The sequence below is a fragment of the Drosophila virilis genome, chromosome 3 (genome assembly GCF_030788295.1).
Source record: "Drosophila virilis strain 15010-1051.87 chromosome 3, Dvir_AGI_RSII-ME, whole genome shotgun sequence".
Classification (NCBI taxonomy): Eukaryota; Metazoa; Arthropoda; class Insecta; order Diptera; family Drosophilidae; genus Drosophila; species Drosophila virilis.
Window position 1 is genome coordinate 9339807 of NC_091545.1, and position 23217 is coordinate 9363023.

The following is a 23217-nucleotide window of genomic DNA, read 5'->3' on the forward strand; positions in this document are numbered from 1 at the left end:
CAGGCTCAAAGAACTGGTTTCTAACTCTAAATAGCCATGCAATAACAGAACAGTTACGATTACGGCTGTACACAACAAGTATTGGTACTTGAATATATCAACCCTGTAAAGATGGTAATTGTGTTTTCGATATATCGATGCGATAAACGTTTGCAGTGGCTTTTTGTTGTTTATTTCGTTGGCGTAATTTTTATTTTAAAAATTAATTATTTTGCATTAAAATATAATGTCCGATGACGACGATATCCAGTACATAAAGCGGCAGCGCACCTTGCATTATGGCTCGCTGGAAGAAACAGAACGCAAGCGGCAAACCGCCGCGGCGTCCTCTGTTGCCGGCACAACGCCGGCAGCAGTAACAACAACTACCGCCCAACTGGAAGACATTGATTCGGACGAGGACTATGAGGAATCTAACAAAAAGTCCAATGCGACAAAAGTCGCCATGCCACCGCCCACAGCCGCGTCGCTTGCTAACAAAATAGACGATGACTACTTCGATCTGGAGGGCGAGATGGAGCGCGACAAGGTGGCGCTCCTGGAGGAGTTCGAGCGAAAGAAGCGCGCTCGCCAAATAAACGTATCCACAGACGATTCCGAGATTAAGAACAATCTTCGGCAGTTAAACGAGCCAATTTGCTACTTTGGTGAGGGCCCAGCGGAGCGACGCAGACGCCTCAAGGAGCTGCTCGCCAGCCTGGGCGAGAATGCCATCAAGCAAAAGCAAACCGAGGAGGAGGAGCGCAAGTTGCAGCAAAGAGAGCAGGAGGCTACCTGGTACCACGAGGGACCCGAAACACTGCGTGTGGCGCGCCTTTGGCTCGCCGACTACTCCCTGCCACGTGCTCGCGATCGTCTGGAGCGTGCTCGGGAGGCGCTCGAAGTGCCCAGCGCCACGCGAGCCGGTCGCATGGTGGAAATGCAAAAGAAGCTACAATCCCTAGCGCCGCTGTGCTCGCAGGTGGGCGATACGCGGCCCGTCAGCAGCGCTGCATTCAACGAGGACTCCTCCCTTCTGATGACGGCCTCATGGTCGGGCCTGTGTAAGCTATGGAGCGTGCCCGACTGCGAGCTGAAGCAAACGCTGCGCGGTCATGCCAGCTACGTGGGCGGCGTGGCGCTGCGGCCGGGCGTCAAGCTAGACGAGCAGAATGTAGTGGCCATGGCCTCGGGCGGGCACGACGGTGCCGTCAAATTGTGGGGCTTTGGCAACGAGGAGTCCATCGCTGACATAACGGGACACATGCCGCACCGCGTATCAAAGGTGTCGTTTCATCCATCGGGCCGTTTTCTGGCCACCGCTTGCTATGATTCCTCGTGGCGTCTGTGGGATCTGGAGCAGAAGACTGAGGTGCTGCATCAGGAGGGACACGCCAAGCCGGTGCACTGCCTCAGCTATCAATCGGATGGCAGTGTCCTGGTCACCGGCGGGCTGGATGCTTTCGGACGTGTTTGGGACCTGCGCACAGGACGTTGCATCATGTTCCTCGAGGGCCATTTGGGCGCCATATTCGGCGTAGACTTCTCGCCCAATGGCTTTCATATAGCCACCGGCTCGCAGGACAACACCTGCAAGATCTGGGACCTGCGTCGTCGCCAGCCCGTCTACACCATACCAGCGCACACAAATCTCATATCGGACGTGAAGTACCAGCAGGATGGCGGCAGCTTTCTGGTCACCTGCTCCTACGATTCGACAACGAAGATCTGGTCGAACAAGACGTGGCAGCCGCTCAAGACACTGCAGGGCCACGACAACAAGGTCATTTCCGTCGACGTCTCCCCCAACTCGCAGTACATAGCGACCACCTCGTTCGATCGCACCTTCAAGCTGTGGGCGTCGGATAGTTGATTTCCATACATACATACATGCTATATATGATGCATACATCGGCTGCTTATAGCCCCGATTTGTTATAAGCTCAATTTGTATTTACTGTTTTCGTTGAAACACAATAGCCCAAACGTTTTTTTCAATCTTTCACCTTTCAGTTTTATAACACAATTTGTTATTTTAGTTAGGCGAAACAATGCATTTCGTACGTTTAAGACTTTTGTATAGAAATTGTTAATAAAAAAAAAACAACATTTTGGTACAAACGAAAAGTAATTAATTAAATATAAAGTAAAAATTATTTAAAATTGTAAGTCGGCTTTTGCCTGATAGATGTCTCTGATGTATACAAGTTGTGTTGCTGCCACCTAGTGCAATTCTCTAAATAATACTGAGTACAGTTACTGGCTACAAAAACTCGCAAGATGCCACTTAATAACGATTAGCCTTGCCGCTAGATGCTGTCAACCAATTCGCCGGGTTGATAACATGGCTAAATAGGCTTATATTATTCAAACTGCTGGCAAGTGTTCTCAGTATTCTTGTCACATCCACAAGATGGCGTTAAATTGCCCCTACGAGTGCTGCCAAATCAGTTCAAAACGAAGTTTCATAAAATATACGCAGTTCCCAAAAATAAATCGGGTATTTAAAATGTTAGCACTTCAAGCATTTATGACGCTTTCAATTTTTATTAGTATTATTTATTTTATTAACATTTTAACCGGCTCCCTAATAAGACGTTTTGGCCAAACAACGCAACTAGATCATTAAAAACAAACGGCTTGCATTTCATTACCGAGATCAGGTTTAGCCCGTGCCACGTACCTACTGAAGATGAAAGCGTTACGAAAATCAGATAAAGACGTTTGCAGGTAAATTGCTTGATTGTGTGTTTTAAATTGTTAACTTCTTAAAATTGAGCCATTAGGACAAATCGCAATTGCGGCACACTCAATGTGCTTGGTATCAATTGTGAACGAGGCTTAGACGCTAATTGAATGGGCAAAAGCCCACAGCATTGCAATATTTCTATTTGTTATTGTTTGTTAGCTCAACTCGTCTTTATGCAAATCAGGTGGAAGATGAGATTTCAGATTTCAGCGGAACAAGTTTAGGCTCACATTGGCGACGGCTTTGTTTTACGTTCGAGTTCAGGCCACGGCCTAAACTGAATTGCTTAAAGTGTTCAACTGGCATTTATTTGATTTGATTTTTTATTTATTTTTTTTTTACAATTCCAGCCATGCAACAGGTGCACTCTTTTACACGTGCTGATAAAGGCCAAAAATGTGTGTTTGGGCAAAAAGTGTATGCAGATTTCAAGAGGCTGACAAGTACGTATACATAATTAAGCAGCGCGTGTGAAAAAAATGCACAATAACCAATCCGAGGCCAGTGGCTATTAAACAGATTACATGTCGGCGCTAAGAGCCGTTTAAGCCCGTCGACAGCCACGATAACAACACCAGCTGGAAGTGCAATGCGACAGCAGCGCGGGGCGGAGCCAACAAGCGTGGCAATAACAACGTGCCCAGACAAACAGATGAATGCTCAGGCATGCGGCTGCCAACGAGCGAAAGAGCAAAAGGGATAAGTGCGAGGGGGGGGGGGGGGCAATGCAACTTGTTCGGCGCCCGCTGGTTTGTGTGTGTGTGCTCTGGAGAGGGCCCACATGCGAGTCGCTGGTGCTTGTATAAACGATTGGCAGCCGGCAAACAAACCATAGGCCGACACAGGCACCGGCTCAAAGATGACAACGAGACAGGGGCGCGTTGCCTGGCGACTGCCATCAACAAGGGTATCTGACTAGGAGCTACCCTATGCCCAAGTTTGCAATGCTTCAACAAACGCATTCTCGTAATATATCTGAGATATGCACAGAAAAGTATTGAAAATCGATATTTATCGATTCGGGGGAAATGCAAAGTGCTACAGCAACAAATTGATCGACGAAAGCTTGATACTAGCTAGGAAAAACAATGTTTATTGAACCGCAAAAGACTCCTGCCTGTTACACGCACTTATCTGAGTGCAAAATGCCCATTTTATGCACGACATTTGGGTACAGGGTATTATAACGCGGGCCCACGATAAGAGAAGCGCTCTTAAAAATAAAGTTTGCCTGCTATGCGTATACGTAATGTCGTGTTGATAACGCGTTCAAAAAACAACACACACACTCACACCCACACTCATCCTTACAAAAACGCAGCACTACAGGCGAGCATAAGGACACTCGAATGCAGTGGCCGGCAATGTTACGCATACGCCACGTGTGACGCTGACGTTGCTGCTGGCGTCAACGGCGACGCCGGCGTCATTTGCCGGCATAAGCTCACGTTTGCTCGCTGCTCTCCCACTCTCTGGTTCTCTCTCTCTCTTTCGCTCCTATGGCGCCGGCTGGCGTCAACAACTTGTATGAATGTGTTTTCTATTATCCGGCTTTTTTGCTGTTTAACGCCAGGGCCTACTACCCTTAGGCCCACAGGCCCCCACCGCCTACTGCTACTGCAGCCCTCGCCCCCTTTCTTTGTTTTTGCAATTTGTATCAACTGCTTTTCAAATTATTTATAGAATTTTAAATGAAGCACAGGTGCGCCGCTTATAGCATATACAAACATGTATGCTAGTTGGATAGATAGATATGTTATAGTTGTTGTTTAGCTCGAAAATTATGCTCAGTTTTATTACTTGCCAGTTTCGTATGAATATTTAAAGCAACATGCGAGGCACCTGTGGGATCTCTCAACTGGTCACACTGTGTTACACCCCCCCACCCACTATTTGGACTTAATTTCATTTCAGCTAGTGTATGTAAGTTGTTTTTGTGACGTTATCGGAACGGAACTAGTCTTTAACGAATTTTAAAGACTCGGAAATTCTGCAAAACTATTCTCTATAATCAGTCATAAACATGTTTGCATATATACATATATACATATATATATTTTTGTAAGTCATATTTGTATACTCTCTGCCGCTATGTATACAATGCGTTTCAAAAAACTCAGTCGAGAACAGTCGCTGGCGTCAACGGCAAAGCCAACGTCTACGTTGGCGTCAGCGTCGACGCCCGTTTGGCCTGGTCGACGCTGGCGCTGGCTGACTCTGCCGCCTCAGTCTTTCTTGTGACGTTCAGCCGGCTGGTCGCTTCGTAGGCGGACATACGACACACGCGAATTTTGTGCCAACGGCTTTTACGCGTGCGTTTCTTATATTTTGTGTTTCTTTGTCTGGTCCCACAGTTTGCGTTGTAAATACGAGCGTAGCAAAATGTCTTCATTTTCGTTTTCGTTTGAATAGTTTCAATATGTGTATGTGTGTGTGTGTGTGTGTGCGTTATATCTTGCCGGTTGTTGCTGGTTGTGTGCACTTGTCCGTTAGTCTGCTCTAGTTCAGTTTGTGTTTTGATTTCGCGCTTTCTTTATTCCCGCATTTCCTTTCCAATTGTCGCATCTTTGTTTTAACTTCAACTGCCGTTGTTGTATAAAAATCTTTTGTTTTAGTTTAGCAATAAAATGCATAATTTATATGCGCCCCGCCGTTGGGCCACTGTCAATGCCATTTCCGTGGACTGTCCCATTGTGGCTTAACGATCACTAAACACTGACCGCAATGTATGAAAGTGTGTGTGTGTGTGTGTGTGTGTGCGTGTCAAGTGTCGCGTCGCGTTTCCACGAGTGAAATATTCCAATACCATTGAAGCTATTTTCCATTCATAATTTTAATCGATTTGCAGCCGCGTCTGCCATGTGAAGTGAACTAAAGCAAAAGTATCTAAATAATAAAGAGATACAATTGATATAAAAAAGTTCATGAAATTAAGCCCCTAAATAAAGTCAACACAGACACTGTCAACGTCAACGTCAGCCACATCCGTATCCGTCTCCGTGTCCGTATCCGTGTCCTCTCAAGGCGCCTGACAGCGGTACGGAATCGGAAGCTGTTGCCCAGAATTATGCAGCATTAGGCACGGCGCGACAGAGTCCGAGATATCTAGAACGTGTAAGCATTACGCACACATTTATATTTTGGAGCTGAGGTAAGTCAATTGATCGTCTATTTTTATAGATTACCTTTAAAAGCAATTTGTGCTCATAAATGAATTACGCAAGAACAAAAACACTTGAAGTCAGTTCCCAAAACGCCTTCCGGCTGCCCGCTGAATGCCATTTATTTGCGTCTATTGTTTATTGGCCAAATCATTATCTTTGGGGATCGATAATTGTTATTTACCCACTAAATACTGAGCGCAGATTTTATAGTCTTTACTTAAGCACATTTTTAAATATGTATAAGGCAGCTGCTGCAGCATCTTGTGCTGATTTCGCACGCTCCTATCAATTCATTCATTCATTCATGGGCCAAAGAGTGAGGATGTGTGGATGAGATGGGATGGGAATGGCAACAGCAGAGAAGTGAAGTGAAGAGAAGAGCAGAGAAGAGACAAAGGCAAACAAAATAGTATGAGCCGTAAGGAAACGACGACAACGAGCTGAAAATAAATTATGCATATTTGCGCGGCTTATTTAAGAGTACATATTTGCATACGAAATCCACTGCCGATACAACTCTTGTATACCCTGTATCAATGCGTCAAGTTTGCTTGCCACACAAATTACAGCAGTATGACATATACTTACATAACATAATGATATATGCATTAAATCATTGAGTGACAGAGATTTATGCAATTAACGCGTTATCAACTTGTCAATTCATGATTCATCTGCTCAGATTGTTTGGCCAGTATGTCAATTGCATTTCATATAAAGCAAGCCTTGAATTTCCTGAAAGTGCATTGATTGACTGGGTATCTAAGCGTATACCCCGTGTTTTGTATGCCTCCATAAAGGGCATCAGGGCACAAGCGTATCGGATGCAAGCGCGACGGATGCTCGTAACTGTGATTTTACGAAATCTAAAACGATTCACAATATACACAGCTGCATATATATGTTTGTCATACGGATATCTATGTCTTTAAATATGCCAATTGCTGGCTTTCACTGGGATTTATGCTCTTTTTCTTTAAAAATTTGAGTAGTTCGCACCTTGTCGCATCAACTTGATTGATTTATTAAGCGTACTAAATGCTGACAATAATACGGAAAGCAACTTGTTATTAGCTTACGAAGCCCAAGTGTCATTCACAAATTTATTGATTCACAATAATTGCTCACTTCAGCTCTAAAACACGCACACCACACACACGCACACACACATGCACAAGCCTTTTTTATGGTTGTCTCGTTTTACGGCCGAAACGGTAATAAGTCTAGGCAAAATCTTGTTTAACACATTGTGCTTGAGAGAAGAGAAAATCGAGAAGTCGAAGATAACATACCCTGGCAGGCATAGATATTTTAGATATTTGCAATTTATTGAAATAATTACTTAGCTATTCATCGGATTGTTTCTCTACGAGCTATTTAAAACGTCAGCTGCTTAAAAGATGTCTTTATTGTCAGTTATATGAGATAAGGGTCTAATCTGGTTGAATGTGAATGGATTGCTTGCTCCAGCATACGGACATCTATAATATTGATAGACTGACTAGCTAGCTTAGATGTTGTCAGATGGATATATGCTATCTTTATCATCTTAGCAGGTCCTGGTCATGAACAGGAGTATATAGAAACTGAACCAATTCCCAAATTGATTTAATATTCAATTTACATTTCAATTTGTGTTTTGTGCTTTGGCAACTATGTATTTGCCCTTCTCAATATTCGCACACCTGCTAAACAACTTGTCGTGCTGTTAAATTTGGAATGCGGGTTTCGGCTTACTTATTTTAATTAAAAACGATACTTTTGCTTCCTTTTGCTGCAGGAGCTGGGACAGGCGCATGGGGCTGGGGCAGGTGCCCTGCCAAAGCGGGACAACTTTGAAAAATGTTGGTTAAACATTTGTGACTTCTGCATAACATATATATTTGTGTTTCTGTGACATGCATAACAATTTGGGCCATTGTTGTAGTTGTTATTTCGCCTAATTCTCTGGAAGCCAGCAGCATTTGTAAAACAAACGTACTTTGATGTACGACACATAAAACATCTGTATGTTGCGATGTTTCAAAGGGAACAGCGACGACTAAATTAGTTGGTTGTGCCAGGAGTGTGGCTGGGGTATGCGGCAGCTCCTCTATAGAAGCGGAACTTGTACATATAAACTTTATGCGAATTCAAGGGGTGATACGACGAGCCGAACCTGGGCCTAGTGTGAGCTACGTGCTCGCCAGCTAGTTGATAAAGAAATATTAGTCAATCTGCCATAGAGAGGAGATGCTGTCGGCAATAACTGCATTTAGAACTTGTGACTCACTGAGCAACTCATAGTCCATCGAAAGTGAAAATATACAATTATAATTTACATTCAAATTGCTGCGATCTCTATGCATGCAATTTGGTTCCAATGACACTTGGCTAAATGCTGCGGACATGGGAAGTGCTGACTCAGCTGAAAGTGACGACAGGCGGGCAAAACAATAATAACAAGACAATGTTGTAATAGACACATAGAACTCGACAAGCTTCCAATTGGGTCACTTCTGAATGGGCTGCAGCTGGGAGTCGCACTTGCGAAATATTTAAATGAGGAACATGCGCGTGGCCAAACGGCTGAGCAAATTGGACAACTTGTTGCTTGACTTTGACTAACGCGCGTTCACAATTCGAATTGACTGTGACTACACAAAATTCCAGCCCATCATCCACAGACACTCTATCCAACAGTGTGTCTCCGCATCGCAACCAAACCCAAGCGCTCCGCTGCTAATGCAATCAATATGCACGATGTTGGCTCCTCTAACCAGTGACCAGTCGGGCGGGCAAATCTGGTAGCAGGGGCGGTGCCAATAATTTGCAGGCTCAGCATTCAAAGTGGCTCTGTAAAGTATGGCAAAATATGAGACGAAGTGCATTACAGAATAACAGGTTTGATGAATCAACAAATCGAACTACCCAACAACTGAAAGACGTGCCCCGACATTGTTGGCATAAACATATTTGAATATATTATGCACATAATCGTGGAAAAAGATTTAGTTTCGGTATCGGTATTATGTAAACGATAACGCGTGAGTTATTTGTGGGCGGCGTACAGGCTTTTTGATTAGGCCCTAGTAGACCAAGTCTTAGTCGCATATTTGGCTAATAACAATTTCGCTTTCCCACGACAAGTTGGAATCTAGCCGCTGATAAAGTTGTTAGGGCTGTGCACGCATTTCCTTAACAAGAAATATAAATAGAAAAATTATAAATTTAAATTACACATTTAATGGCTTTCGCTTGTCAAATACATTGTGCTACATTTATTTTGACTTTAGCTAGTTTCATGTTAAACACATGTGAGACTTAAAATTAAATAGGCCCTGTCTATATGAGTTACAATACGAAACAGACTTTACAGTTCGAAACGGCATGCCGTCATGGGTTGACCTTCATGAAAAAAGCGAATGCGAATGCGTATGCTCATTTATTCATCCTCCATGCCCATTCCTGCCTCTCAGGTCAATGTACATGCGCGCATCATAATGGAACACATATGTACTAAGTATATGTGGATTTGCTAGTGTAGGGGGCATCATATTTTGTAAATAACTGAACATTTGCGCACGAATCGAACACGTTTTGTTCTTTTTGTTATTGCTGTTTATGTTGCACTTGGCATTGCACCCTGTTGCCCACGCACATTGTGTGCCTCTTTGTTGCGGGCCCGAACAATGGGCATTGTCTCAGGCTGGGGATATGAATGCCCAATAGCCACAAAGCATTGACAGCAATAAAACAAAATGAGCCTCAGAACAACGCTTCATTTTATGCATTAGATGCATTTATAATTTTCAGTTGATTCGCATTTATTAAAAATAAAAAAAAAAATATACAAAATCGTTAGCTTTGTAGTCTAATAGTCAATTTACTGGCCTGTCAGCTGTCGCTCGAGTGTCATTTAATTGCCCTTGCGAAAGTCTTAATAACAGATATTTAATATATTCATAACGCTTAGCGCCGTCACCTGTGCAGGCGCCTCTGACTGGCCCGCCCACCGTTCAATAAGGCAATTGTTGCGACTGTCCGTTTAAAAGAGTCGGCCAAAATCAAAGCCCAAGTCAGAGACAGATCCGACCAGACCAGTGCAATTTTATTTCGTCGCTTATCTGGCCAGCTGAATCGCAAGACAATTAGCCAAATGAGTTGGCATCGATTTGGACCGGCTCTGGACACTGGCCAGGCAGCACCCGTGCCAAAGCTTAATTAATTGTCATGCATTGTTTGCGTCTTGTCTGGCGCCGTTGATTTGGCGGCATTCCAACTTGGCGCACAGATCGGCGCGATTTGATGGCGATTGATAAGGCTGTGTGTAAAGTCGGTAGCTGGAGTTTAATTTTTAAATGCGAACCGAATGTTCCAATACCACATTTCTGTTGCTGTTGATTTAGACATTTTGTGTAAATTGTCATAAATCTTTGCATGAGTTTTAATGTTGCAATGCGTTCATTCAAAATATGCGGCCTGACTTGCGGCTCAGCTGCTGGCGATTGTGGTTGTCCTCTAGCTGTTTGGCTTTGCTAACTATGTATGTTGCCAGTTAGCCCGAAAGCCAGCCAGTTGCAATTTATGCGAGTTATGCAAACTCATTTATTGGACATCAATTTGACGTAATGGGAATTAGTATATATACAATTTGTGGACTAAACTTGTTTATCTGTGTGCAGGGTCTGTATTTATATTGTCGGCGAGTCATTAAAGTCGAGTTATCAAAGTCGTAAAATGGCCAATGAATCACTTGCAGAGTCTGACAAAATGATGTTGTTTGACTTAGTTGAAATTCGATAGACATTATAGCTTCAGGACAGATGAATTGGATGCTAGTTGGCTGTCAAAATGTATGTCATGGACAAAGGGAGACACTTTCAACAATATAAAGTGTGTGTAGTCTGGCTTAGGATATCGCTCGAAAGGAATCTATGTGTCCATATGCAAGTTGAGTACATTTTGCATATATGTATCTTGATGTAAAGAGAACCCATATTGATTAGCGCCTTTTATTATTCGATTCACATAAGTTGAAGTGAGGCCTGCAGAGTTCGTTGATAATATTATTATCCTTTACTACCTTTCCTCCTCTTTTCTAGTCTCTCTTCTTAACTCATCGTCCTTAACTCTTATTCTAATTCTCTCGCTCAATTTCTGTATCTCTACAAAGACTTTTAAGTGAAGCTCTAGCTCGCAGACACTCACACTCATTCCAAGTGCACTAAATTATTTCTTTGATGCATACTTAGAGAAAATTAATGGGTTTCTGTAGCTGTCAATGTGAATAATTCCGTATATTATGTCAGCATGTATGTAGCTTTATATTTGATGTGCTTTCGTCTGATCTATAGATGACCACAGAAATGTTTACAAAAATAGCGATCGGAGAGCTTTGTTGGAAAGGGTAACATAAAAATTAAAAAAAAAAAAAATGATATGTTCGTCATAAATTCCCGTTTATTGCAAAGTCTTACATAATATATACTATATATATACATATTGTAATAGTATGATTTTCTTCGTTGATTTAACGTATGTTCGGGTTGCCTTTTTATTTTTAACAACACGTCTTCTTACTGCTAGTACTGTAGAGAGACTGCCTTCCAGTTCTTCTCTGCAGCCGCTTTTCTTTATCGATATTTACTTATCGTACTGTTATAATTAACATAGATAGTGACACTATAATACCCTGGCTAGGGTTACCAATGATGCTCTTATCCTATTACAACTCGGCCATCCTGACAAAGAGAGCTCCCGATCTCTGTCTTTTATATGTGTATCTATCTTTATAACTAATGCTTATTGCCTATTTTCGCATCCAATGCTTAAAGTTTTGGCTATTCCAGATACCAACGTACGGGTTGCGAGATAATTGAAAGCCTTCTACATCCTTTAACAAGTATCTATCATTTTTTAAAATCTTTTCTATACTATAAGGCCCTTTATATCTTGGTATTAACTTTTTTGAAACTCCTGGTGTGCTATCAAAATTTTTTACCATGACATAGTCACCTATTTTATATTCTACTGATACTTTCTTCTTTTTATTAATCCGCTCTTCATTTCTGATTTGAGCTTCTTTTTGATATATTTCTCCACTCTTTCTTATATTTTCTAAATTTCTTTTATCACACGTGTTCACCTGTGTAAACTCTTCTAATTTTTCTTTTAATTCATCAACAACTTTTCCTTTCTGTTGTAATCCGAATAACATTTCGCTTGGAAATTTCTTTATGCTTTTGTGTTGTGTGTTGTTTATTGCATATTCAACATTTTCTATAATAACATCCCAATGTAAACCATTTTCTGGCTCCGCCATTTTTGCCATCATCGGACCCAAGTCTCTATTCAACCTTTCCACCTGACCATTTGCTTGCGGACAACCCGTTGCTATTTTAATATGCGTTACTCCCTCATTTTTTAAAAATTCATCAAACTCTTTTGCAGTAAAACAACTCCCTCTGTCCGATACAATGAACTTAGGTCTACTATACGCTCTGAAATAATCTTTTAATGCCTTAATCGCTTCTTTCGTACTTGTTGTCTTTGCTGTATATAGTCTAACAAATTTTGAAAATCCGTCAACCACCGCCAATATATATTTATTAGCCCTTCCTGCATTAATTGGTCCATAATGGTCTATATGGATCATCTCCCACGGTTTGTTTCCTTTCGGTATGCTATGTAATAGTCCTTCACTCTTACCCGTCTTGGGGGCGAAGGCAATGCATTTTAAACAATTCCCTATATGCTTTATTGCTTTTTCCTTAATATATGGGAACCAGTAACTCTTTCCAATGGCATCGATCATCTTATCTCTCCCAGCATGTCCCAACTCATCATGATATTTGTAAAGTACATGTTCTTCCATATCCTTTGGTACATAAAAAACTAATCTGCCATCATTTGTTTTTCTGTAAATGACCCCATTTCTCATTTCGAATAGCTTGTGCTCTTCTTTTTCTAACATCTTTCTAATATCTACCAGTTTGTCATCTTTGCTTTGGCAAATAACTAAATTGTCCTCAAAACTATTGGATTCAATAACTAAAATGTCCTCATAACATCTGCTTAACGCATCCACATGTTGCATTTGCTTGCCCGATCTATGCACTAACTCAAAATCGTAATTTTGTAGTTCTAACGCCCATCTAGCAATTCTCGGATTTAAATCTATTTTGTTAAGCGTTAAAGTTAAAGAGTTGCAATCTGTCATTATTTTAAATCGTTTTCCCTGCAGATATATACGAAATCTGCGTAATGCGTAAATGATGGCTAGCGTTTCTAACTCAAAACTATGATATTTAGACTCTACTTCGGTTGTTCTTTTAGAAAAATAAAAAATCGGGTGTAATTTCCTATCTTCTTTTTTTTGAAATAAAACAGCCCCAAATCCCACTGCGCTGGCATCACAATGTAGTTCTATTTCTTCTTTGTAATTATATATTGATAGTACTGGCGCCTCTAACAATTTATCTTTTAACATATTAAAACACTTAAACTCCTCTTCTCCAAACTTGAATTTCTTATCTTTTTTCAATAAATCATATAAGGGTTTAGCTAATATAGAAAAGTTTAAAATGAACCTCCTGAAGTAGGAGCATAACCCTAGGAAACTTTGTACTCCCTGAATTTTGTTTGGTATTGGAAAGGATTTAACCGCTTCTAACCCTTTTTCATCAGCCCTAACGCCTTTACTATCCACCACAAATCCTAAATATTTAACGCTGCTTTTAAAAAATTCACACTTATCTAATTTCAACTCTAATTTGTTTTGCACCAGTCTTATAAACACTTCCTTTAAGGTCTCCATGTGTTCCTTTATGTTTGTACTTGCTATCATAATATCATCCATGTAAACAATTACCTTATTATCTTTTATCATATCACAAAATATGTTATTAACAAATCTTTGAAATACATGTGGCGCAGTTTTTAAACCCATGGGCATCCTAAGAAATTCATATTGTCCTAAAGGGGTAACAAATGAAGTGTATTTAATAGATTGCTCATTAACAAAAACATGAAAATACCCGTTTTTTAGATCCAACTTTGAAAATACTGTTTTTCCGCATAGTCTGTCTAATAAATCGTCGATCAATGGTAGCGGGTAGTTGTCTCTACATATAATTTTGTTCAGTCTTCTAAAATCAATACATAACCTCATGTCTCCAGTTTTTTTCTTCACTAGTACTATAGGTGATGCATACTCTGAACAACTTGGCCTAATGATTCCATCTTTTAAATAGTCGTCTAATAATTCTTGCAACTTTTCTTTTTCCATATAAGATAACCGCCTAGGTGTACAATTAAATACTTTGTCGTTTTCTAATCTTATGCTTAACTCATGTCTTAATTTTGGCTGATTTGGCCTTTTCGCTTTTACATAAGTATTTTCAAATAAATTTTCAAATTCACACTTTGTGCTGTAATCAATATCTTCACTTAAAATATATATATTTTCTCTTTTGTTAGAATCTTCCCAACTTATTGTTAAGATATCCTTCTCAAAATTCTCTTCTAACACTCCCATGATTTCGCTATTCACTGGCGCTTCATTAACATGATTATTAATTTTAACTGCACTGTTTCCTATATCTTCTATAATCACTTTTTCAATCCCGGTTTGATTATAGATAATTTCATCACTAACAACTTCTTCACTATCAGGTTCGAGCTTAAGCTCTCCATAACTAACTATCTCATCACTAACAGTTTCGATCCCAATCACTTCATTTCTAACTATTTCACCACTAATTATTTTATTTCTAACTATCTCATCACTACCAACTTTATCACCAAGCGTTTCCGGACTAACAATTTTCTCACTAACTAATTCATCACTACCAGTTTCATTACTGACTATTTCCTTATTAACGATTTTATCATTTAACAATATAGTTTCATTTTGCTCGTGTTTGATATCTTCATCGTCCACTTTTTTTTGTTTTTCTTTGTAGCTTGTAGCTATGATATCATTTTTACCATTATTCTGGTGATCAACTTTATGCCCGTTCACAATTTTTAATGTTCTTAAATCAATATTTAAACCAAAAGAATCCATAAAATCTCTACCAAGCACAGCGTCATACCTCATAGACTCATTTGCCACAATTATAACATTAAAATAAACATTTATTAACTTTTTCTTCATAAAACATAAAATTTTTCCAAAATTTTTCAATTTACTTTCATTTAAACCTACATACGAATTTGCATCTGGCATACGCTTTACTTTTAATGGCACAAACTTTTCCTTTAAAAATGAAATAGGGCTGCCAGAGTCTATAAGGCATTCTGCAATTATTGATTTGTTAAATGAGTTACTAAAATGAATTCTTAAGTATCTTACATATTTGTTTTCCATATCATACTTTTTATTTGGACATCCTGCTATTAAATGATCCTTTGAGCCGCACGCATAGCAAGATCCTGCCTCCCGTTTGGGCTTTAAACAATCTTTGGCCCAATGGCCCTTAACATTGCAATTGTAGCAACGTTGTTGTTTGTCCGCCCGTGCTTCCTGTGCAGTTTGTTTCACTACATGGTTTCGTACCCGTTTAATTGGCAACTTTATAGCTGCAAACGCACGTAAAATTTGAGCCGGATTGGTAAAGCAATGCATACTAGCTTGAGTGCGCAAGTTTTCGCAAGGTATGCCTCGAATAATACCCTCCATTAACTCCTCTACATCAATGTTGATGTCCTGTGCCAATATGCTTTTTTCGCTAAAATATGTGGCGAACACCTCATCTGGTTTCCAAACCCGATCCTCGAACTTCTGTCGTAGTTCCGACTTCGAAAATCCTCCCCCGAAGGCCAAAACCAATTGATTTAGCATCTCGTCAATCGGAGCAATGATGCGCATAGGGTCTGCATGCAACCACTTCAAAGCACCGCCTTTCAATTTGCTTATACAAAGCAAGTGCTGTTGCATATCATTTAGTCTGTAGATCTTGGCCACATTGAAGAATTGCATTACCCATTTACGCACCTCACTTTCTCCAGTAAATTCTAATAAAATTTCCTTGGCTAACATCATCGCTCCAGTTTGGATGCAATTATTTAAGTTGCCTCCGACAGCGTTGCCACTTTCGTCGATCCTTCCAGCTGCCCCAGCGTTGCCCGCTGCACCAGCGTGATCAGCTGCACCAGCGTTGCCATCCGTTCCAGTGTAATCAGCTGCACCAGCGTTGCCATCCGTCGACCGTGGTCTTTCTTCAGTGTGACCATCCTCTAGCTGCAATAAATCGCCGACTTCACTTTCTTGCTCTCCCCCGTCGCTCCCGCCGATGTGCGAGTTGCGGTTCACCGTTACTTGAAATTCTTCTAGGAATTTTCGAGACGCTTCAATTTCGAGACGCATCAATTTCAGCATCTCGGCGCCATTTGCTATTTCGTCACGCTGTTGTTGCATTATGTTTTGCAACTCATTTTGAGCCTCAATTGTCTGTTCCTTGTTACGTTGAACTTCAAGTTCCTTTGCAGCATCGTCTCGGATATCCACTGGTACCTTATTTAATCTCGCCATCAGCTCAGTTTTGGTACCCTCTGTTGGCAAATTTAGTAATGCCAACCAACTTTTCAATGTCGCTATTGACACGTCATTTATATTTATATTTTCCATTTTGTTGTGTTGTTTTTTTTTTTTTTTTTTTCTGAGTCAATCCCACTTCTGATATTGTAATAGTATGATTTTCTTCGTTGATTTAACGTATGTTCGGGTTGCCTTTTTATTTTTAACAACACGTCTTCTTACTGCTAGTACTGTAGAGAGACTGCCTTCCAGTTCTTCTCTGCAGCCGCTTTTCTTTATCGATATTTACTTATCGTACTGTTATAATTAACATAGATAGTGACACTATAATACCCTGGCTAGGGTTACCAATGATGCTCTTATCCTATTACAATATATGCATGTATTTTTACGCTCGGCTGGAAACCAGGCGCCTTCTGCAGACAATTTGCTCGCGGGGCTTTTAAGTGCCAGCCGCCAGTTGTCTGCTTATCACATAAATTACTAAAGTTGCGTATACGAGAGCACACACATACGTGTGTGTGCATTAAATTGAATAAAGAATATAAATAATCTCTGAGTCGAAAACAATAATAGGCATTAAATCATTTCTATTGTAATCTGAGCAATATTAAAGTATTTATTTGTAATATATGTAAATACTTAGACTGTGACTTTGCTTGTGACAATGAACTAAATACAATTATTAAGCTCAGACATTTTTCACGTACACTCACATATTTGTTAGATCACGTCATTATCTCCCTGACACGTCACTTAGCTACGCTTGTTGTTGTGTCAATGGGCATGAGGAGGCGCAAATATTCGTGCCTCAATTTCAATTAAGCTTCGCAAATGGCCTGCAGAAGTAAACCCTTGACTAACTTATTGCTGCCACTCGAATTGTGTATGTGACTTATCGGCGCTCATCGTGAAATAACTTCCGTTTCCTGCTCGCCAAGCAGCATCAGCTCTCCAGTGTCTCAAATGGCACATGAATGGGCGCCGTAGGCAGTCGACGTCAACTAGGTGCTTGACCTTTGAAGCAGGACTCGCACACATCCCCAATGATTAGTAGCGTAAGTCGTACCCGCCAGGCGTAGACGCTACTTTATATTTGCCCATGCCACGGCTAGCAATCAGAATCATCAGCCAAATGAGTATTAGCTTCCGTCCTATCTGGCAATGGCTAATAGAATTTTGGTGCTTGTCCACCTCGATGACAGCCATTGATTGGCAATCAACTTCAGTCAAATGAGTTTCCCTTCAATTGGTCCAGTTTTGTTTCGGTTCGTTTGCCTCGAAGCGAGGCGCCTTCAGCTCCCGCAGATTTGCAAGCAGCTGCAGCCACACTGATAACAGGCTCAAAACCGCAGCCACTCCATAAATATCCAACTCCAACGGCTCATACTTTCCGTACTACAGCTACCAGTAAATGGCCTGCAGCTACGGGATAATAGCCGTATTTATGCATACGCCAACGCACCAAATGCCGAGGGGCTTTAATTCTCGTCTAACGCGGAAAGTGCAGGGTGGTTCTTCAATTTATCATAGACTATATGGCCAAATCACTTTAACTGCCCATTTAATACCCCACTGGAATGCACATTAAATATCCATAAATTATATTTTGTAAACTGGAAAATGATATTTAGTTGGAATATGTTAATATGTTCTTACATATGGAAATGAGTATAAAGAAGTTTTGTGCACGAGCACATGAAGTTATATCAAACTCCATAAATTAGGTAAAGATTAGATCTATTAACAACTGTGCCGATTCGGCCATCTCCATTCGTAAATGTAAAGGCCTTGCATCTCATACTCATTTACAAAGTCAAAAGGGTTGATTGGTTTTGAGCAATGTCCGTCTGGCTGTGCCTCCGTACTTTCAAGTAAGAGCCTTGGAATTTTTAATATATATAGTCAAGCATATGCAAGGTGTTAGGGCTTGCGAAAGCTACGACAATCTATATGAATTAAAAAATATTGCTGAGCTCTTTCACAAATTTATCCAAATTAATAGCAAATCAATTAAACTTGGCTGGAAACATGTCTTACGCCATAAGAGTGTATTGAGACTACCTTAAACTTATTAAAAAATTAATTTTTAAGTTTTGGAGCACAGTAACAACAGCTGCTTACAGATTGCCTTGCTGCCAAGTTCAGTACAGGGTATTCTCTAGAGATCTTCGATTTGGAAACATTTTAAAAATTATATCTAAACAAATTTAAACCTGTTGCAATCAAGAACCCCGTCTAACGAACCCGATTTATATGCTTAATCGGCGACATATACGAAAATGTGGCTATTTTTAATGGGCTGAAAGTTGCGTTCGTTTGGTTTTCATAATATTAAATTTGAGGAGGCGCAGAATGAATATGAATATATTTGGACATTTCAACGCCAACCCACAAGGCAACAAAGTGGAATTGGTAGCGAGCATTTTATGAACTTTTGCCCCATTTCAAGTCACAAATCGCCATGCGTGGCTGCGGCTGGCTGACTGCCAGACTACATGGATACTACTTAAGTGTATATCAGTGTTCCAGACAGCACGCAATGCTGCCCAACTGGAGGCCAGCTCGCAAGCCAACCTTGAATTTAAGTTCGAATTCGTGTCCTGCCCAGTCAACGCACTCTCATGTCTTAAAAGAGTGAGAGTTCAGCTAACCAAACCGTTGCCCGATCAGTGGGATCAAAAAATAAAGAAGAAGGACAACCAAAATATAATCCACGAGGCAACATGCAATTGGCAAACAGACAAAGAGATGAAGGGGCTATAAATATCCGCAAGACACATTATAATGACAGCAATAAAGAACATGATGATGACTCGGCACACCCCATTCATCAACATCGATGAGATGACTCCGCAGGCACAGGCACACGCACAGGCAGAGAGGCACACGCAAGGGCTGAGGCACAGAGTCAGCGGGACAGCGGGAGCACTGCCGTCATCCCCATGCCTATATTAATGCCATCCCGATCACTCATTGAACTGCTTTGCCTCCATGTTCGCGTTGCGACAACGTGTTGCACATGGCTGCCACTGGACGTGGCCCACAGCTCTAAGTGCAATATGAGTAGCACTCGACGCTTGAAGATTATTTAAATCGCTGCTGGCAACAGGCTGGCAATACGTTTGGGAGCTGGCGACGGGTTCCATGCCGCTGCTGGCAGCTGTTGCGTCTGGGAAAGGGAAACTGAGAATTGGCCCCCACCCACACATACATATTTGGCAGCCAATGTGGCTGCTGTTGCTGCTGCGCGGGCAGCTGTTGATGGTATGCGGCTAATTACCGAGACACACACAGACACAGACACAGACACACAACTCTCCCGACTGGTCTGTGGATTGTCCGGCTATCCAGCTATCCAGCCTGGCAACCGTCTAGCGGAATCGCTTTGTGTGCCATTTTTGGCTCATGTTTATAACTTGATTTTGTTGCGCTATTTGCGCGGCAGCAGTTTCTATGTAGGTCATTCCCTCTGCTGGATAAACCGAAGTCTTATTTAGTTTTTATGCTGCAGCTGCCGCTGAAAGTGAATTCAGGGCGCCATTTCGAAAGGAATTAACCCAGTTAATAAACGTGGCGAATGTGTAAATAATATCTAATGGCAAAGTTAGTCGCCAAAGCAAACAAAAGAACTCTAAAGTTCGAAGCCTACACTGCGCTGCATAAATATACACACACCCAGAATTATGCTTGGGCGGCATTGCAAATTGATGCCAATGTATTAAATTATAACATTTTTTAATTGATTCATAATTAATCCAGCATGCATAAGCTCAATACGTTTTGTTTTTAGTTTTTCTTCGAATATAATGAAAGTGCAACTGAATATTTCTTTATAGATTAATTGGCTTAAATGCCCAAAACAGCGAAATGCTCTAGGAATTGTAATAGATACATTTAAGACGTGGAGCCAGAAATCAGAAATTATATCTACGCAATTAGCCGATTCCGTTTAATATTTCAATGTTGAATTCTTTGTTGGCCATGTAATTGCAAATTCGTAAATTTTCAAAATATGTACGTAATCAATTCTTGCAAGCAAATGATTCACAGTATCTATTTACAATATTAATTTGTATGCTTCTGCTTGAAATTGCTTACGGTTTTGAATATGTGTACATATGTATGTACCTTGAGCGCTATGAGATCAGCTTTTGGGACTTATGCGAGCTTCTACATTTTTTATTTACGTTTATGTGTGCCGTATAACATGTCTTTAATTATTTATTTACATTTTCGTTATCATGCTCTACCTTTATTTAGGCCTAAAAGCTACAAATTTGTGACGATATCAAATTACCTGTTGGCTTTAATCGTTATTCAGATTGACAAACATGTAGATCTTATGCTGCGGCCCGCGACTTGGCGTGCAACAGTTGGACCTGGACCTGGGCCCGAACCCGGGTCTCTCTCCATATGCGGGTTAATGCTCCGATTGGGATGTCGCAACAACTTGTTTCGGTGCACTCGCTCCACTGCCGGCTATTGGCCGGCTTTAGGCCGTTTTATTTATGCAAAGCTCTTTGGAAAATATTTCCACCTTGAATGGAGGCACTTAAATTGTTAACATGCAAAACAGTCAGCCAAGCATGTGCCAAGTGTCAGACTTGTTGATGTGCATGTGTGTGTGTGTGTGCGTGCGTGTGAGTGTCTTTAAAACAAAAGCGAAAACAAATAAAGTGAAATTTGGCATGCAAATCCTTTAAATCAAACAGAACAAATTGCGGGAGGGTGGCTAACAAAAAAAAAAAAAAAAAAGGCACAATAAACGTTGACAAAATGTCGAGTGAAATGACAGCGCATTTTTTGGCGCCCCCACCGAGGAGCTTAGCCCGGCCTCCATCTCCAGCTCCAGCCGCGCTAACCCTCGCTGCGAACAGCTGTTGCTGGGGAAAGTACAACAAATTGGAAAATATAAAATCAACAGAGCTAATAGTTCACTTAGGGGCAACAACCAAGCAGGCGACGACGACATGGGGTTGGGCTGCTTGGTTTGACATACTGGCACACATTTGCCCCCGCTTCCCCACTTTGCCCAGCAGCACACACACACACACCGAAAGAAACGCACACAAGCAGACACACACACACACACACACACACACGTGTATACATACGCCGTGCAGGCGTTGTCCATAGCCCTTTCTTGTGGCCCGCAGTCATATTGAGCCGATTTACTATTGAAAATAAATTTTTATTCGATTTTCTTTTTGCTCGCCTCTGCTACTTGCCACATTTGACAGCGTTCTTGGGTCTTCTTCTTGCGCCCGCTTTGAAGCATGCAACGCTCTGACGACTTTTTGGATTTGATGTGAAAGTGCGTAGCTTTTTACGACTTTCAGTTTCCGATTTGTTTCCATTTCAACATATATATGGGTTTTGGGGCTGTGGAATCATCTATTTTGATTTGGATTTCCAGCAGTTGTTTCTGATTTTCAAATAAAATTTGTTCGCTTATTAGTTTGACGGATCGCATATGGCGCAGCATAAATCAAATATATGGTATATGTGAAAGTACAAACACGGCGGAAAATCACAATGAATCATAAATTTACGAGTGTGAAATATGATTACATGATTTCCGTTGCCAGCAAATCTAACGTGTATTTTTTTTTTTTGATTACACCATTGCAAGCACAGAGATTGCCTGCCACGCCCCCGCAGCTGCAGAGGAACGGTTACAATAAGTTGGTTAGGCCCTACTAATCGGCATTACGTTCGATCCATCCCAAGCACTCTTAACACTGTCAACTGAGCTCTTCTGACAGCTACCCATCTGGCTGGCAATTTGGGCGCCTCAAGCATGCCTGGGCGGGCCAAGCCTGTCTGTGAACAGCATAAATGTTGCCTCATTATAAGAATAACTCAAGTATAGAACTCTTTAAACTTTGTTGGTGTCTGCTAACAAATGTACAATTGCCGATTAAAATGCATAAACTGTTCGGCTTGCGAGTGTCAAATTTACCAGTATCTTTTCTTTTCTGTTTACCCCTTTTGGAGTTGAGCAGATTTTTAGCAGAGTTATCCGAAACTTAGATCGGGAGTAACTTCTATTGTAGCTTCTCCCTCGTTTCTTGACACATTTCTCAATTTCTAGTAATATCTAATCAGTTAGATCTTCATTCCCCTTCAAATCTTTCATAATTCGAGTCTTGTTGAACATTCCAGAATTGCCGTCATCAAAATGTTATAAACAAAATGTGCTCTTAATTAATTGAATGAAACACTTTTACTTGCCGCTCACAATTGACCGTCATTTGCATAGGCATAGAGTGTGGGTACTCGTGCGTTTTGAGTGAGTATTGCTTATATAAAGTTGGGTATATTGCTGTGTTCTTGTCATGTCGTGTGCTACGCTAAACTCGATAAATATTAATTGTTTTCTTTTGTCCAGCGAGACAATTTGAGGTCAGCTAAATACTTATGTCTCTATGTACTCACATAGTTGCCGAGTGTGCGTGTGTGTGTGATATGGCGCCCATTAATTGTATTAGATTATGCCCAAGTGAAGGGCTTGGAACCGGGTTCGAGCTAAATAAGCGCGTTGACAATTTGAATTTGAATATCAGCTGCTGCTGTTTGGGCATGTGTAATTACCAAATGAGCACAGCCCAATATAATGATTTATTAAGTGGGCAACTACAATTTTATTTCGCCGCTCAGTGTACAAATTTTATTTATGGGCAATTTGTTGCTTGAGCCCTCTGACATTTTCACTCGTTTTTATGAACTCCCTGCCAGCTGGGTGTGTCTGCGCAACTCGTTCGTTTATCTTAGCTTAAAGTATAAATAACATCTAACAA

General features: G+C 41.0%; 3 protein-coding genes and 1 long non-coding RNA gene across 18 annotated transcripts in view; 3 read left to right on the plus strand and 1 right to left on the minus strand.

The window, feature by feature from the left end:
• The first annotated feature begins 112 nt into the window (after positions 1 to 112).
• On the plus strand, positions 113 to 2085 carry U4-U6-60K (U4-U6 small nuclear riboprotein factor 60K). Its single transcript, XM_002046846.4, has one exon. It carries the CDS (start codon positions 227 to 229, stop codon positions 1850 to 1852), a length of 1626 nt encoding a protein of 541 aa, XP_002046882.1. The 5' UTR covers positions 113 to 226; the 3' UTR covers positions 1853 to 2085.
• Positions 2086 to 2548: 463 nt separating this feature from the next.
• Positions 2549 to 3445, plus strand: LOC138911055 (uncharacterized). The gene is made up of 3 exons (XR_011416357.1): positions 2549 to 2709; positions 3079 to 3171; positions 3234 to 3445. It is a non-coding gene; the product is annotated as an uncharacterized lncRNA (long non-coding RNA).
• Positions 3446 to 4954: 1509 nt separating this feature from the next.
• Positions 4955 to 23217, plus strand: part of Mp (collagen XV/XVIII-type protein multiplexin) — a 58630-nt gene continuing 40367 nt past the window's right edge. For 10 of the 14 annotated variants that reach the window (XM_032434585.2, XM_070207882.1, XM_070207884.1 and 7 more), the window contains exons 1-2: positions 4956 to 5040; positions 5577 to 5879. The gene's annotated coding sequence lies outside the window, so the exon portion shown is untranslated. Of the gene's footprint in view, positions 5091 to 5576; positions 5880 to 23217 lie in introns of all 14 variants that reach the window. The other 4 variants (XM_070207883.1, XM_070207890.1, XM_070207886.1 and 1 more) reach the window with 2 other exon arrangements.
• Positions 11317 to 16785, minus strand: LOC138911075 (uncharacterized). 2 transcript variants are annotated; one of them, XM_070208170.1, is made up of 2 exons: positions 15252 to 16785; positions 11317 to 15174 (listed from the first exon to the last, which is right to left on the minus strand). In XM_070208170.1, exons 1-2 carry the CDS (start codon positions 16502 to 16504, stop codon positions 15069 to 15071), a joined length of 1359 nt encoding a protein of 452 aa, XP_070064271.1. In that variant the 5' UTR covers positions 16505 to 16785; the 3' UTR covers positions 11317 to 15068. The 2 variants fall into 2 exon arrangements, with proteins under 2 accessions (XP_070064271.1, XP_070064272.1); XM_070208171.1 differs by having other exon boundaries at positions 15230 to 16785.